Source organism: Bidens hawaiensis, unplaced genomic scaffold (genome assembly GCF_021521415.1).
Source record: "Bidens hawaiensis isolate Kalapana, Puna unplaced genomic scaffold, B.hawaiensis_p1.1 tig00019588_1, whole genome shotgun sequence".
Lineage (NCBI taxonomy): Eukaryota > Viridiplantae > Streptophyta > Magnoliopsida > Asterales > Asteraceae > Bidens > Bidens hawaiensis.
The window spans coordinates 179617-197846 of record NW_027492976.1 but is presented as its reverse complement, the minus strand read 5'-3'; the positions used below and the strand labels follow the sequence as shown (position 1 = coordinate 197846).

General features: G+C 33.7%; 2 protein-coding genes across 2 annotated transcripts; one reads left to right on the top strand and one right to left on the bottom strand.

Annotated features, from left to right (window-relative positions):
* The first annotated feature begins 6901 nt into the window (after positions 1-6901).
* On the top strand, positions 6902-7315 carry LOC143558699 (putative ripening-related protein 2). Its single transcript, XM_077047482.1, has one exon. The coding sequence runs from the start codon at positions 6902-6904 to the stop codon at positions 7313-7315; it is 414 nt and encodes a 137-aa protein (XP_076903597.1).
* A 6090-nt stretch (positions 7316-13405) lies between these two features.
* LOC143558710 (uncharacterized) lies at positions 13406-16898 on the bottom strand. The gene is made up of 9 exons (XM_077047492.1): positions 16722-16898; positions 16589-16650; positions 15938-16028; positions 15177-15263; positions 14988-15041; positions 14433-14617; positions 14180-14262; positions 13893-13993; positions 13406-13764 (listed from the first exon to the last, which is right to left on the bottom strand). Exons 1-9 carry the CDS (start codon positions 16767-16769, stop codon positions 13531-13533), a joined length of 945 nt encoding a protein of 314 aa, XP_076903607.1. The 5' UTR covers positions 16770-16898; the 3' UTR covers positions 13406-13530.
* Positions 16899-18230: the final 1332 nt, after the last annotated feature.

The window sequence follows — 18230 nt, the reverse complement described above, 5'->3', positions numbered from 1 at the left end:
TCGAATAAAAACAAATCAGACACATGAAGATCGAAGAAATCTGCCTATTCTAATAAAGTAAAATAATGTAGATACGTGTCAGTTTGTGGTTAATCCTCACAATTGTTTTCCCTCCAAAACTAATATATGTTATATATTAATAATTATTCACTTTCCTTTTACATTATATTTATATTATATCTATAACACGATTAAATTATTTATTTTTCTTTAAACTTTATTTATATTATATCTATACACTTTTAAAATAATAAATATTTACATACTATACCACTACTCATTGTTAAAATATATTTCACAACATACTTTGTGAAATCAAAAAATCAACAACAAATCGTTAAATATTGAAAAAAATATAATTTTAAATGTTATCATTAACATATTACACTATGTATATTGTTGAAGATTGTAAATAAAAAACACTAATATGCTTTCAATTTACGAAATAATTTTTTTAATTATTAAATTATAAATATATACTTAAAAGTTGATCCATTTTTTATAAATAAATCAATTTATCTGTTGTTTTTTTTACATTGTCATATAATTTTATAAAGTATAAATATATGATTTAAATTTATCTGTTTATTTTTTCGATTAATTTAGTAAACTATACATATATGTGTTAAATTGTAAAGAGAGTATATACCAACACTTTCAAATATATTAAAGTTTATCATATTTAGTTTATTGTGTTTTTTTATCAAGGATTGCTGCGGGTTTTTTGTGGAACTTAAGTTTGATTGTTGCGGGTTAAAAGTTGATTAATAGATCGTTTGGTATAAACTACATTTGGCTCAAATTTGTTACGGGTAAAAAGGAGTAACTGAATATTTTTAAAATTTCGAGAATGCAAATAGATTTATTGTTAAATTTGTTATGTGTTCAGAGTTTTGACTTGAAAATGTAAAACAAATGAAAGTTAGAATTTTAAATGTGATTGGGGTTCGAATTTATTTTTAAGGACATTTTTGGAAATAGTCAAGATTCGGGATTTTGCACGTTGGGTATTTTTCCCTTGACTATTAAAATTTAAGAAAAAATGATAAGCACTTCCGATATGCCACCTCAAGGCCTATCAATGCTTCTAACTTTTATCAAATTAGAAAAAATTGTGTCAACATTGACTTTTCCTTGAATAGTGATCAGAATGTTTTATGTGAAACATGACGTACAAAATTATGTTCAAGTGAAGCAAAACATTCACAAAATTGAATGGGTTAACATGTTATTATTTTGTCAATTGGCAAAGTCAATAAACCTCTCAAAATTATCAAAAAAAAATTTGTGATTTCGCTCAAAACTATTATTATATGAAAAGTATTCACCAAAATTGATTCATAACTAAATTTATTTCAATTATACATATATGATACTGAGAATAAATTTTCAATGGATTGAGTGTTCTTTAGTATGTTTTTGCACTTGCATTATTTTTTAATTAAGTTCATTTTTCTTATTTTTGAAACATTCATTTTGTGATATAAATAAAATCAATTTATATATAATGATACAAGCATAGATGTAATATATTTTTCTATATATATTATGTATTGCCTTATTTGTAACATAATTATTTGGATCATTCCGTGTGCTACATAGGCTTTAAAACTAGTATCCTAATATTTATCACTTAGGTTCTATCCCATATGAATACGATCTAAAAGAAGAAGCCAAGCTCCTAGAATTAATATTCACCATCCTTGGAGTGTTTTTACTCCAAGCTCCTAGAATATACTCGTAGCATGAATATGATCTTTGGAAGATATAAACTGATTCAGTAAAGTATTAACAACAATATTTACAAATACATGATGACCATGTGGTCCGCACTAAACCGCTGCAAATGCAGCTAGCAAGCTAGGTTCGAGGCTTATATGAAGCGGAAACTTTATGCTACTTTCTTCTTTCTAATTAGCTGGAGCACGAATTTCATTTTTTTTTAGTATTGTACATTTGTATTTGCTTCTTTTATTAAGTTTTATATTTTTGATTATTATATGTGTTTTTTTTTTATAAGTATTTTTGTTTGACGAATTTTTTATTTGTATTTATTCTCAGTATCATAACGAACATTTCCGATATCAGCCAAATTCACGTCGACTTGCTTCCGCAATGTCCTAGTTTTATTAACACCCTTGTTTTATCCATCAAATAAACATCATTTTAAATATATTATACATTTTTTTTGTATCATAAGCTACATGAGTGTTACCACTGTTATGTCGGTGTACTAACTTGCTTTTGGTTTTAGTGCCTGTAACATAACAAACCTAACCAAGACCAACAAAATTAGTGTCAATTTGATCATAGGTTGTGGATTTGACATTACCGTTTTGGACGTTTACATATTTAACCGGTTGATTTAGTGTTGGTGTCGTAGCGAACTTAATCGATACCGGCCAAGTCTGCGTTGTTGTGACGTTGCGTTGCAGCGGGTATTACCTCGTTGAATTTACATATAAAATAATTTGCTTATTGCAACTAAAGTATATTTTCCAATTAAAAAAAATGGTTTAGCCGTTTAAGGTACAGTGAAACAGCCAAATAATTAGAATACATGTTCAAACAGTACGAAAATTTAATAAAGTTGGAAAAGGAGGAGAATTTTCTCTGGTAACGACAAATCCAACCATGTTACTCAACTCAAGTCCTATGTAGTAGTTGTGTCAGACAAGAAGCTTCTCGAATATCCTTTCTATAATAATAATAATAATAATAATAATAATAATTACTCTAAAGGGATATCTGGGTGGTAACATGTTTTCTGTCTATTTTAGAGGTCTAAGATTCAAATTATACAAGATGCAGGTGGCTTATAAGTTATAAGGATAAATTAGGAGCTATTAAAAAAAATGGATGTTTATATTTAACCCGAATACAACAAGATCTTTAACACAAGATTGCAACCAAACTGAATTCTTTGATATCATTATATTATATTATATATAATTAAAATAATTACAAGTTTTTCTGCAGCTGTTACAACCTCTATATTCAACATAATTTGAACACGTATTTCTCCTTTAGGTGTACGTGTATGGTAGAGAGCGATGGCGGTGCTTTTGTCTGTCGCTTATCAAATCTCCACCGCCTTTTCACGTAATTTGCCACCACGCTTCCATCTCCATCCCTTTATCTTCGGCTACTTCCTCTTCCGTCACGCCAGACGAAATTGCCGTCCGCTACACACAGTGGACCGTTGGTCGTTATTGCTGGTATGGGTGTCAATTCCATTCAATTTGTTGCACTGTAAGCCTTATTGCCACGTTGAACTGCAATATCATTCAATTATGTTTCTTTTCTCTGTTTTTGTTATCACTATTAATAATTTCATATCACTGGACAATATTGCATCATACTTTGATGATTATTAATTTTATATTTACTGTTGAGGTGACTGTTGCTAATAAACAACAATATTTTTGTTGTTTCTTTGCAGGAAGCATATGAGAGTTATCTAGATCTACATGAATTGTACAATGATATTTTTGATTTATGTTTGCAAAGGTTCTTATTGATGATTTGGATTTAATGTAGGGGTGTTAATCGAGTCGGGTTGGCTGCAGGTTGACCGAAAGGCATGTTACATGTCGGCGGGTTGACTTATGGAACCCGAACTTTATTAGCATAAAAATATTTCAACGTTAACTTAGATATACATATCTTTGGGTCAACCCGAACACGAACAGCTTAACCCCTATCTAAACTTTTCATTTACACCCTAGATAAATTACCCTATATTTTTAATTATTTATAATTAAATGAGAATTTCTTTTTTATCAAAACTTGTATTTCTATTTTAGGCAAAAATATGTGCAAGAACTTTGGAAAGTAAAAAAAAAAACATGTAAAGAGATAAACACAGGTTAACTAACGGTCAATCCTATCATGACCCGTTTTTAAACAGTTTAATCCTACACTACATGTTTTTTAACGAGTCAACCATGACACAGACCTATTTATTAAAAAGGTTAAACTTGCGGACCCAAAATTCCGTTTCGTGTGCGGGTTGCATTTGTTTAAATCTAATTAATGCCTAGGATTGCATTTGAACCACACGATGTGTATTTGCAGGCGATGAAGACTACATGGCATTCCCTGGTGACAATATATCACCATTGCAAACCTGAAACGGACTACAACCACATAACGAAGCGTGACTAATATTGATGGGAATGAGCCGTGCACTCTTACAATATGTTGGAGTGCACATATGGAGCTTCGATGCAGGTGAACCTGACCCACTTTTTTATTGCTAATGGTGAAAAGCCATGCGGTCAACAATTATTTGTCGGTTATTGTAAAAATAACATTAGTAGTAGTAGTAGTAGTAGTAGTCGGGGTTATGATTGTTTTGTTAGCATGGTTTGTGGTTGTTATATTGCTGGACACGGTTTTGTTAAGGTCATCAGTGCATTGTTTGAAAAACATTCTGGCTATTAGAGTTAAAAGACTTTTTGCTGATTGGCTTGATTGGAAAGCTAGGGTGACTCTTCGCAAGTTAGGGTGAACGAACACATGAACATATGTAACAAAGAAAACAACACATGATACCAACTTGGCCCGCAACAACGTGTGGGTACTCGGTCGCTTATCACAAGTTTTATGTTGTTGGGGGGTTTTCCGGCCGTTTATGGCGGATGCGGACAGAGACTGTAACTTGGAGGCTTCGGAAAAATCGTTATGTTGCGGGATCTTCTGTGGCGATGGCGCAACTCTTTACTATGGTTTACGGACCCTTCAATTTCCAAATTTCATGTGTCGGAAGTAAACAATATATATATTATGATTTTTTTATAACCTTGATAACAATTACCTTTTCTTTTGCTAAGGCCAGGAGCAAAGGCTCGAATCTGCACGAAGAGGTCGTTCTTTGGAACAATCGAGAAGGTACATACCGTATTTCAGTCGAAGAATATTTGATTTTGGTAATTGTTGTGTTTTGTCTTTAAATTAGGATTTAATTGATTTGGTTGTTGAGTTACAGCGTTATTATTGCTAGGTCTTCACTCCAAAAAAGGATTGTCGTCTGACTATGGACTGTGGTAGCCTACCAAACCGTTCCAGGTATGTTCGATCATAGGTATTAGACTATTGCATATCGCAACTTTCCGACTGTCTATGGTGGCGGTGGACTGTGATTGTAACTCGATAGCTCTTAACAAATGCACTGTTCAATTTTTTGATCCTTAATGTAATTGTATGCCGTGCATTTTCAATGTCAATTGTTGCTATTCTAGGTCATGGTGATCCAAGTAAATGCAACCTCTGTTTTCGGGGATCTAAGCCTCTTCAAATTGATCAATTGTTTTTATATATTTGTAGCGACAATGAAGATTCAATTGTTGAAACAAATAGAACAGCCCCTTATCTTATCACTATACCAGTTAACTCCTCTTATATTTTTGTTGTGTGAGGAATAACCTGAAGGGGCTGTTGTATTTGTTTATTTTGTGTGTTGCAAAAAAGTTACAAATTAGGCCCGTTTTTGAATTACGTTTGAAGTGTGGTTGTTTAGTGTAGATTGTACATATTGTTAACTGATAAAGTTAAGAATTGATAAGCACTACTCTGTTTGATTCTTAATCCATTTCTCTCACAAACGTGTATGAAATTCTTAATCAAAAGCAGGAAAGGAAACGGGCTGGCATTTGAAATTGGAATCTGCAAGCAAGTTTTCGTTTAGTTGTTATTTCAATTTTCGTCATTTGGTTTTTACTTGGCCTAGGATTATTTACGCAAACGATCTTATGAACATTACTAATGCACACAAAACATGGCATCAACTTGGCCCGCGGCAACACGCGGGTACAATTACTTGTTATTTTTATATACAACAAATAAAAAGATAACATCTCATACGTATTAATTTCCTGAATTACTATCCGATAAATGATTTTTACAATATTATTGAGCCATTTATCATCCGTAAGGTAAGATTTTATTATTTCATACAACTTAATTGTAGGCTCAAGAAATTCTTCGATGACGTTACATGATCTTCTTTAGCTCCGATAACATATGGTAGAATCTCCCTGCCACATAAAGAAGGGTGGTTTCTTAGTGACTACTCTCAGACGTTAAAAAAACAGTACAAGTAGTATGTTTAATCTATCGATGAGTAAACGGAATGAATATATTAGATTGAATGGTCTATTCCCTTAGGATGTTGATGGCATGGCATATATATATATGGTCCTTCATCATGGTCCATTTAGAGTAATAAGGCTCAAAATGATCCATTAAGATGTGAATGTATCTACTATTGCTTAACGTGATCTATTGTACATCACTACAATAACTCTCTGATTAACACGTAACCTAACCTTATAAAGCCCATAATGATCCATTAAGGCGTAATATAGTCAGCCCTCGAATCTCGATCGATCATGCCTTATTTCTCATGAACATAACTTGAGCCATGCCTGCAGCCAGGTTGATCATTGACGCTTAGCTAGCTAGCTATACAATAATATTATGCTTAATTATAAGTTTTAGTCTTTTTGTTAATTTGCCTTTTCTAAACAACCTGGTGAAAAGGTCAAGAACTTTTGTCTTTTCTTCCAAATTTTTCAGGATTTGATGGTAATGCAAACCTTGTTTGAGTTTTTTTTTTTTTCATTCGCCTCATATACAATATCTTTGGATTTTTGTCTCAATAAACGGTCAAGTTAACCTAGCAAGCTTTGTAGTTTTCTTGTATAGTTGTATATGCACTCGGCTTTTGCCTTGTATGTATTTCTTGTACAAAATCAACAATGCTGGAGACAAGAACACTTATCCCTCATTATATATTGAAGTCCCTCTAACTCAATTCTCCACATCCATCATCTAAATTTTATAAACATATATAGCATAAGGCAAAATGAAGACATCCAAAGTTGTTTTTCTTCTAATTATGGTCACCTTACTCGTCTCATGTATAGAGGCTCGATCTAAGCTTGGTAAAAATTTGAGAGGCAAAAACACACACAAACGCTCACTCTTTACATCTGGGAATGCAAACGCCGTTATGACATTGAACAGCTTTGAGAAGGGTGGAGATGGCGGAGGGCCATCCGAGTGTGATGGAAAGTACCATTCAAATAACAACCTTCTTGTGGCATTATCCAGTAGGTGGTACAATCACGGGCAAAGGTGTTTTGACTATATTGATATATATTACAAAGACGCAAGTGCACGGGCTATGGTCGTGGACGAGTGTAGTGGGTGTGGTGATGATATTGTGGATGCATCTCGTGCGGTTTGGGAGGCGCTAGGGGTGTCTAAAAGTGATTGGGGTGAAGCTGATATTACTTGGTCAGATGCATGATGCAATTGATGATCATGATGATCAGGGCATATTTGTATTGTTTGAAAACGTATTCGAACGTTGGTAAAACCCAAGCATTTTAGGTCTCGGCTTTGAGGCGGTAAGTCGACACGAATTCGGTTAGTTTTGGTTATGTGCGTTATGTCATCGGAAATAAAACTAATAACAATTTAAAAACTGAGGTGGACCAATGGGTTGTCATCGGTCAGTAAAGCTTTGGCTTTGGTAAAACCCGAGTTTTGTCGATCCCGGGCGTTAAGGCAACGAGTCCACAAATTTGGTCGGTCTTCGTCACGTTCGTTACGATACCGGAACTAAAAAGATAACAATAAAATTGGTATCCGGTCAGTTTCGTTATTGTACCGATACTAAAACAAAATGCGATGATTTTACGCAAATTCGGTCGGTTTCACTTAACAACAAAACTATCCGGTCTACACCAAAGTTAATGTTCAAAGAACCATTCTACGATACACAAAATTATAAATAACAAAGGAACCGTCATTCGCTAGATGACAAACCATTCTACCAACCAAAAACATAAAAGAACACAATTAAAAAAGTAACCATCATTTTACACCACAAGGGATTCGAATCCTGGTAGCATACTATTCAAATACTTTACCTTACCAACATCACCATCCCACCAACACCCTTACATTTGCAAATTAACAAAACCATTACTATATATATAAAAACAAAAGTAAGTCACTTTGCGACACCAAAGTTCTCTTTTATACTAATTAGATAATTCCTAGTCTAATATCAAGCTAATAATATTTAGAAATGTCTAATAAGGCTGATAGTCAGCAGCTTATGTTTTCATCATTGAAAGGAAATGAATCGACTACTTGTTAAGTCAAAAATACAATTTTTCGGTATTTTACTATGTGGTACCGATTGGAATATGTAGAGTTTTGGAAGGTTTCTATTTTGATTCATTATATTTGATTAACAGTATGTTTAATATTTAATATGTTGAGCTCCTTGAATATTTACAAGACTGTTGTCTCTTATAGGGTAGAGATACTGTACGCTAATGCCTTAACGTACGATAGGTACGCGAGACGTTTAAAGGCAAAAGTACTAAACGCTCAAAACGCTCAACCAAACCCTAAAACGCTCAGCTAAAAACCTAAAACGCTCAAAAAACACTCAAAAACGGTTTTCATGAAAAAAAGTGAAAAATTGATCGATTAACCATCCAAAACTGTTTTTTTCGGTGAACCAATGATTAATTGGATATGTATTGACGATTCTGAGATTTTTGGATGTGATTTCATGGATCGATTTCGTGAAAAATGGATTCACGTACCTATTGTACGTTAATGTATTATTGTATCGGATCTTTTCCCATCTCTTATAAACTTATTATGAAGTCCACAATATCCATGATATGATTTGGATAATTTAACTGGCCGGTAATGAATTTGATTTCAATAATGACTTCAAACTAAGTAAACTAGCTTAAGATAACCTAAACATATCTATTGCCACCTTAATTTATATGTTTAATTAGGTCATCATCAGGATATTAGTTTGTATAAAGAACACAATTTGAAGAAGGTGCAGTAGAAAGCTAGGGCTTGAGTAATTTCAGTGGCTGAAATGTCCATTTTTGATGTCAAATTTCCATAGTAAAAAATTATGTGGTTTTAACATACTGAAAATTTCAAATATTATGTTTTTGAACGGCGAGATTCAGGGTTGTCTTTGAGGCATGGCAGGGTATTCGACGGCCACATGCCCGATACCCCGCCAGGCCCGAAATTTTTTTTTTTCAAAAAAAATTATATGTATTTTTATCAAAAACACGTGTATAATCAATGTTTCAACACAATTACATAACTGGTAGCTTGGTCTAATGGTAAAGGGGTATGACATCTAACCAAATGGTTGTGGGTTCTAGTTTTATTTGAGGCAATTTTAAGTTTATTTTTATACAAAATTTTTTACACAACTTAAATCATAATCAAATAAGCTCATTTAAAATTAAATTATTTAAACCCAACAAAATGTTTCTTTTACTTAAGACCCAAAAAAAATTTCGACTTTGACCCAAATTTTTTCGACTCTTCGGAGCCGGCCCTGGCGAGATATTATAAATAGCAACCCATCTAGTAAGAATCTAGACACTACGAGACAACATTACAAAATGACCCATAAAAACGACCCCAGCCAATTACAAACACATGACTAGAAAAACAAAACACATGAAAAAAACATCAAAGCGGTTACGTATTAAAATATCAACACAATATCGTATTAAACCAACACATTTCACATTTCTTTAAATTCAGTATTAGTATTTTCGGTATCGATACCGGTACTATTTATTTCATCCCTACCTTCAGTAGCATTCATACAACCAAGCATTTCATGAAACCTATGTTTGCTTTCGTGTGCCGAGTAAAAAAGCTGTACACCTTTGGAAGTCGGTCTATGCAAAATATTATTTAACGCACAATTGAATAACGTCATGAAAGTATTGTTGACTTTCACATACTGCTATTCCAGACATATTCAAGTACTCATCATACCCGTCAGGAATATTTCTGTATTCTAGTTGACGTATTGTAGATGCGCACTTAAGTAATGACGTAAAATTATTCTTCGAGTGAACTGCAGTTTTGGTCCTTGTGGTTTGTCCAAATATGCGGTTTTAGTCCAATAGTTTCAAATTTGCAATTTTCGTCCCTGTGGTTTCATTTCACTTGCAATTAAACCCCGAATTCATTAACCCCGTTAAGTCTGGTCGTTAAACCTATCAACGTGCCCCTCACGTGAAGGGAAATTTTGTCCCTTTTTTCCCAAATACAACCCAACCCCTCACGTGAATGGGCTTACGAATTAGGACTGGGGTTTATTTGGGGGAAAAAGGACAAAAATGCCCCTCATGTGAGGGGCACACTAATGGGTTTAACGACCAAACTTAACAGGGTTAATTAATTCGGGTTTAATTGCAAGTGAAATGAAACTACAGGGACGAAAATCGCAAATTTGAAACTAATAGACTAAAATCGCATATTTAGACAAACCACATAGACGAAAACCACAGTTTACTCTTATTCTTCCATTAAGCATCTCAACTTGTTTGAAACCATTCAAAGTTTCGCTTCATGTCAACAACAGTTTGTACACACATTCCCTTCGCATTCAAAACCTTCTTCTAAGCACATCATCGATCACCAAATACTGGATAAACAACGAAGTAATTTTGCACGAGACGATCATGGCCTGCTTCATAATCTCTAAATACATGAACCATTAACCTTGCGATGTCTTCAAGTTCTCAACTTAGTAGATTATTTTATTTTCCCAAATTTGATTTTACAAGTTAAAAGTAGTCTATTTGTCATCATTGCAATTATTTAATTATAATAACAAAAAGGTTTAGGAAAATGTTTCCAAAGTTTCGCACGAATTTGATAGTAAACTGCAAGAAAGTATGTTGCAAAGGCCAAAGATTAGCAACTCTCACGTCTTACCGCGTTGTAGAAAATAGGTAACTGCCATGTGGCATATAGCTATTGGCTACAATTCATTTGTTAATCCCCTAATAATAGTCGTCTTCCTTATATAAGCATCACCATTAACAGTTGCCGGATAAACCCAACCATTGGTCCCGGCCGGCGAACACCAACAGATCAAGCAGTATTCAGAATTCGAAGGTAATAAAATCTATGTACATTTAATTTGTAGTTTTTAAAATTTTAACCTTAGTCCTTTTCATTTCGGTTAATCTTTAATGCATGTATTTATATTACTTTCAGTTGATCTTTCATATATATATTTTATTATATCTTCGTAGCCGTGAGACAATAGTTATGTTTTGGTTGTGTTTAAACGAGCTTTAGCTTAAAAATAAGTTTGTTTAATAGAAGAGCCCGAGATAAAGCTTTATGTGTCGAGTTTGGCAAGTTCATACAAATAAATAACTTTACTTAATATAACAAGTACATATTATTATATATAACAATTTACATGTTTGGTGCCGCAAAGCCCTTATTGGGCCCATTTTACGACACCTATTGATATTATTTTTTTGTTTTGTTTTTGTTTTTGTTTTTGTTTTTGTTTTTTAGTTTCGGCGCGTAATGAACATACTGTTGTGAATTTTGTTTTTGTTCTTTTTTATTAACTTGTTTTAGTTACAGTACCGTGCTAAACGTGACGGAAATCGATCGAATTCGCGTAGACTCACCGCGTTTTGTTTTAGTTTCAGTACCGTAACGAGAACCGACCGAATGCTTATTTTTGTTCATTTAGTTTCGCTACTGTAACGAACATGATGAAAACTGACCGAATTCACGCAGACTCAACCGTCTCACGCATGGGATCGATAACGGTCGAGTTGTACCAATGATCGAGTTTTATCGAACGACACGCTACGCCATTGGTCCACCCCAATTTTTATAATTTTTTGTTTTGTTTTTGTCTTAATTCCGGTACAATAACACACGTACCCGAAACCGACAGAATTCGTGTCGGCTTACCGTATCAACGCTTGGGTTTTACCACCGCACGATTTTTATCGATGAACAAGAAAAAACACTGGTTACATAATAAAATATTTATGCATAACTATACTTATAATCACGTATAAAATTGTATATGTATAGATAAAATCATTAATAAATTAATCAATAATAAACGAACAAAGCTTGAGCTTGAAATAGTTCTCGTAGATGTTTGTAATACCATCGATATCAGTTCACTTATGAACACTTCCATTGAACGTATTGAAGTGCGACCCACAAGATTTTTTTAAGAATTTAAGGTGTTTTCTCTATATACTATATATGCATGCGAGTAATATATACTGTCATATAAATAATGTTTATATGATAGAAATTATTTGATATTATAGAGGTAGGCTAGTGAAAAAACCAAAATACTTTTTCAGATATTGATCATAAGTTGATCAAGACCGCTCAAGATAATACTAAACTAAACTTAAGTCTTAATATAATATTATAAAAATTAATAAACAACTTAAACTCATAGCTTTTGTGTAAGGGCCAATACTTCATTCGCTATATAAATATATCTTTTTACTTTAATATATGTTCACAGTTCACACTTAACAAGTCTATATTTAATTTTCTTTTTCAACAACTCCTCTTTTTAATATTCTTTATTATTAGCTAGCTTGTTTTATCAATATTTATTTGTTTAATGAGGAGTTAATTAATACTAACCATTGCTGGTTAATGCTTTACATAACTGTTAAAAAAATAATTCTTGTCCGGTCGATTTCATTTTTAGTGAAAATCAACGATGGCCAATCCAACGACAATTGTTATACAGATTGAACGTTTTTGTAACTGTGAAGGATGCATAAAAAAGGTGAAGAAGGCACTTCATAAACTTGACGATGTCACACTGTTAACAATGGACCCCGATATAGGGAAATTTACAATCAAAACTACTAAACACCCTCAAGTTATAGAACATGCTCTTAAGCAACCATTTCCTAAAAAGAATATCACTATGTCACATCCACATGTTGATAATATTGCTACAACATTGGTGATAATGCCACAAGGTCAAGGATTAGAGAGTATGGAGTACACGCAATCGAGTACCTTCAAGTTTAATTTCACCAATCGTCATCTTCCGAGTTTTAACGATGTTCATGCTCCAACACCACCTCTAGTGCCACCACCGAGCTAATATCAGGCCATCTGCTCCACCTATTCCCACAACTCCAGATGTGGTTTATGGATACCCTCAAGAGTACTTTGGCTTCAAAGATCATCCACATGGTTGTTGACTTGTTACACACTTCTTTGGGTGGCCATAATCTGTTTTGTGGCTTTCAATTTATTTACATATATGTAACCTTTTTATTGGTCTCAAAGCCTGTATTTTGTTGTATTTTTTGGGTTAAATCTTGTATAAGTTGTATATAGAGATATTTTGAACATGATTTATATGTAAATGGGTTATTTTAGTGTGTTTAATCTAGTATTTGATGCGGCCACCCTCGTGCTTGAGTTGACATTGGTCAACTTGAACATAACTAGTAGATGATTTGGTAAACCTTTGTATTAAATTTAAATGTTACACCAACAAACCAAATACGATAAATAAAAATGATGGTCTACAAGTCACCCCCTATTCTTAAGCACATGTATAGTTACAACAAAGGTTGTACCAGTGCATAAGTTCCCAAGTCCTACCAAAACACACGCAATCACATAACTTGCAGCTTATGTTTCATTTGGTTCCAACGGTAGGCCACTGAAAGATGAAACATTCTTGATTGCTTCCTCTTCCATCTCAACAAGTCGTTTGCAAAACGCCTCAACATCTGGAGCTTCTTCCTTTAACAGCAGTCTCAACTCCTTCCACTGATATTCGTGTGACCCGTCATCTGCCATGGGCCCCACAAACTTCCCCAGCAAATCAAGCCCTTTTCGATCTATAGAAAGCACCAGCGCGTCCTATATTACAAAGGCACATAAGATCACGAGTAAATGAAACAACTTGACTTATTTTAAGCAAGATTTGAGCAATTGTTACTAAAAGGTTATAAAGTGACCACTGATGACTGATGAATTGAGTTTCATACCTTCACAATCTTATTCAAGTATGTGGCACAAAAAATCACGAGGGCTCGACGCCTGGCTTCACTTCGATTAATGCCGTCGATCACGCTTGCAGAAAAAAGTGCTACATGACCAAAATACCAAAAGTAATGTGATCAATAATTTAACAATATATTGTCCATATCCCAAAATGATGTTTTTTTTATTATTATTTTCAAATGTTGAGGAGACCTGTTAAACTCGTGTGAAATGACACCACTTGCTTGAAAAGTGTGAATTTGAGCTTGAGAGCATGTAGGAAGATACTTACACAAGGAGTCAGCTTTTGATTCTTCCACATCCTTCAAATCCACTTCATGGCTGTTTTCCTTGCCTTCTATGTAAGTTATTGAGCTGTATGATGAACAAATCTGTATCAGATGTAAACTCTTACTAGCAATATATATTACCATGATTCAACAGATAGAATCCAACAAGCTATAAGCCAGTGGCGGTCGAGTGTTTATGCTCATAAATATCAATTATTTATCTATCAATAAAAATGTGTAAAGGCGTATTCCTACCTTGGACTAAACTTATAAATCCTGTATTCTTGATCTCTGTTCAACAGTTCTTGGAGGTTTTCAGCACGAGATGTATATCTGAAATCAGATGAACTTAATATACCAGTAACTGAATAACTGAACGCCTTAATTGCCTCCCCTTCTGATATTAATGTTTCTCGGAGGCTTTCTGCAGCTGACTTGACCTGACAGGATTCCACAAAATATGGTCATACAAATAGATGTTATCATAAAATAAATAATATCTACACATTTCTATTAACTAGTATCTGTTACCATTCTTTAAAGATAAGGTGATGTAAATGTGGTTAAGGACAAAACTATGAGCATGACTACTGATGAAGATATTCAAGCAAAAGCCAGGGGAAGATGAACTCGTGCAATACTAGTTATGTTGCGTTAACATCCTTTGGTGCAATAATGTTGATAATATGATATTGACAATACAGTGTTTATCATAGTGTCAGAAAACAGTAATGATATCAAGACCAAATTCGTTACAGAGGAATAAAAAGCGATAAATTGCCAACTCATGTTCAGCTTCTTAATTTGTACCTTTTTATCACTAAGCGGAATAAGTTCACCAACAAGAGCAATCCGATTAGGAGCCTGTAACAATAAAAGATTTATTGTGTTATTATACCATTATCAAGATAATACAGTATAGTCTTCAACTCTCACATTTAAATTTTAGATATCAAAGCTTTGTAATGTGTTATGTTTGCAAGATGTTATCTAACTAACCTTCTTCAATGATTGAAGCAAATTTGCAAGCGAGCCTGGTAACGGACTTGTGACGGCCAATGAGCCACGTTCATCTATAACTGTATTCTTTTTTAAGCAAAATATGCAAATCAGAATAGCAGAGAGTAAATTCAATATCCAGTAAAGCAATCAGCATATAAAGATATTTGCATGTCACAAGTCAAACCACGTATTTTTAAAATAAAATCAGTAAAAAGAGACCCGTGCTAGTCAACTACTCAACTTGTAGTTGAAATTATCTCATTCCAACCGGTTATAAGGAACTAACTTGTAAGAAGGAAGTACCATGAGAGGGTGAGATAAAAACATTTTCATAAGTAGAACATGAACCTAAATCAATCCCTCACTTGAAGGGTCATTTGCCATATACAACTAAATATACAAGGATAAGTTCTACCACTATAGACTATTTCAAACAACAAACAACCTCATTTCTTCATGATAGATGTGTGTTTTCTTTCAAAAGTCACAACAACATGACTTTTTTTGAATGACTACAACAACATGATAGATTATTCTGTGCAACACTGCAGCATCATTTGAATCCCGGATGACATGATTGTCAACTATGTTTTACATGAAAAGGTCGCATATTAAAAGGTTATCTTAAACTGATGTCCCCCTTATAAACCAAAGTATTAAAGGGGATCACAATTTTTCAGAAACAAAAGCATCAACAATGATCAAGAACGCATAACAAAACCAAAAATTACATTCAAGTTTATGAAATCTAGCCATACCACATTATGCAAGTCACCATCAGGCACCCAAATGTAAGGCCTCCCCCTCTTCACAAAATATTTAACTTTTGAACTGTGGAGTTCGTTCTTGCTGTACAGAAAACACACACACACGCACGCACACAGAGCAGCAAACATTGATTAATATTTAATACACAAAAACTAATGCATAAACTAGGGGTGTGCAAAAACCGAACCATAACCGTTAACCGAAATTAATCATAATCGAACAAAACCGATAGTTATGATTAAGTGAGTCTGATTAACCAACCATCCGGTTATGGTTACGCTTGACGTGTCTTCGTTAACCGAATTTAACCAAAAACCGAACCGAACCTAGCATAGTGTTTTTCCGAATTGTATACCTATATTTCCATATTTTATTGCCCCATTTCTAACTTCGAACATTTAAATTTATGTTGCAACTTCATAATTGAGCTTGGATACCATAACCGAACCAGTTTCAACTGGAACAGAGTAAAAAAATGCATTGACGTATAACCGAACTTAACCGAAACCTACGGTTAACCGACCATTCGGTTAAGGTTTTAATTAACCAATCTTCCATAACCGAACCGACTTTGCGCATCCCTAATGTTCATAAACAATCATACTACTAATCGAAGCATAAACGAAAGGTTAAATCAGTACCTTCCTTTGGCATCAGCTTTGACTGTATTAAGACTACCTTGCCAATTTGAAGCCAAAATATTCTGCAATAATACGACAATCAATTACATACGTATTCAATAGGTGTGGTATAAAGTGTAATCGTAATCTATACCTTACACTTTTCAGCGAATGTTAACACCGTGGTTCTCCCTCCTTTCATTGTATGTAAAAGCGAGTGATGCACACCAAGTGTTTGTTGAAATTACTCACAGAAAGGTAGTGATTAGAACGGACTGAGTCAGCTTGGGTTATTCGAGGAAATGTGTTGGGGTGGGGCGATGAAGAATGAGGGTTTTGAGAGCATTCCTAACCCATCCCCTAAAATTACGTAAGAAGTTATAGCGTGGGGTTGTGAGTGGCGGAGAGAGTAAAGGTAGTGATTTTTTATAAATTTGGGGAAAAGGTAGTGATTTTTTTGTAAATTATAAGATGGAGAGAGAAAACTGTAATAAAAAAGATATAAAAAATATTATTTAATTGAACAGGAGAGATACAGAACGGGATGAGAATGCTCTGAAACAAGCCAAATTTTATGGGCTTGGGTAAAGAATCAGAACCGTAATGAATCGATCTAATAGTATTGATAATTTGATATCATCGGGATTCGAGACCGGTAAATTTTTTATGTATTTTGTTCGATCTTAAACATGTGTTGACATCCTTTTACACATATCAAAAGCAAAATATGTGGTTTTGATTATTTTTTTGTCTATTAACAACGTAATTGTGTTTGAAATAAAGCATTCTTTTAGCATCGTAAACTAAGCCGAGTGCATTACCGTACCGGTACCATTACGAACCGAGCCGATACTGAGCCTGCAACATAGGTACTGATGTCGGTAATAGTAGGATTGTTATTGGTATTTGGTTTTATGGTCTTCGATCTATGTAAAACACGCATAGATGTTCTTTAAGGTTATTGTAAATTTAAAATACGTGGAAGCTACTTGTGTGCATAGATTAACGTCAATACCTAAGGTTATATGCCACAAATCCATATATCGGTAATATGTCCATCGCATCGCATGAAGACACTTATTAGTAAGTTTATAATCATCAGAGGGTGTTGATACAATTATTGAAAAATATAGAACTAGCAAAAAGTAAAAAAAAAAAATCAAACTCATTCATTCGAGAGTAATCAACATAACACACACATTAAATGTATACAGCTCAACCCTAAAAGTTTGTAAACATGAGCCTCGGTCTATGGGTCTAAATATCTACATTTCTACGCTTTCTTGATGTCCGATGTCATAGCGTATCAAGATCACTCGGTTTGCAGTCCAACACATAAAAAAACAATTAATTCAAGCTATTTTTAAGATTACAATTTGAAGTATTTAGAAATTGAGGAATTACTAGGTTTTCAATGAAGTTAACATGAATGCATACAAAGTAATGGCGGAAGTCTCGTAACTTTCTTTAGGTGGTGGCAAGGTCAAAAAAATATTGTGTTTTTTCTGACTTGTAATTTTTTGTTAATCACCAGTATTTGCTAGTCGTCTTGTTTTAAAAAAATAATATATCAAATTCAACTTTTGTAAATCTAAAAGCCGGATTACCAATTCTGACCGAACCGAAAGAAAAAAAGAATTTCTTAAAACTAGATTCGGTTTAT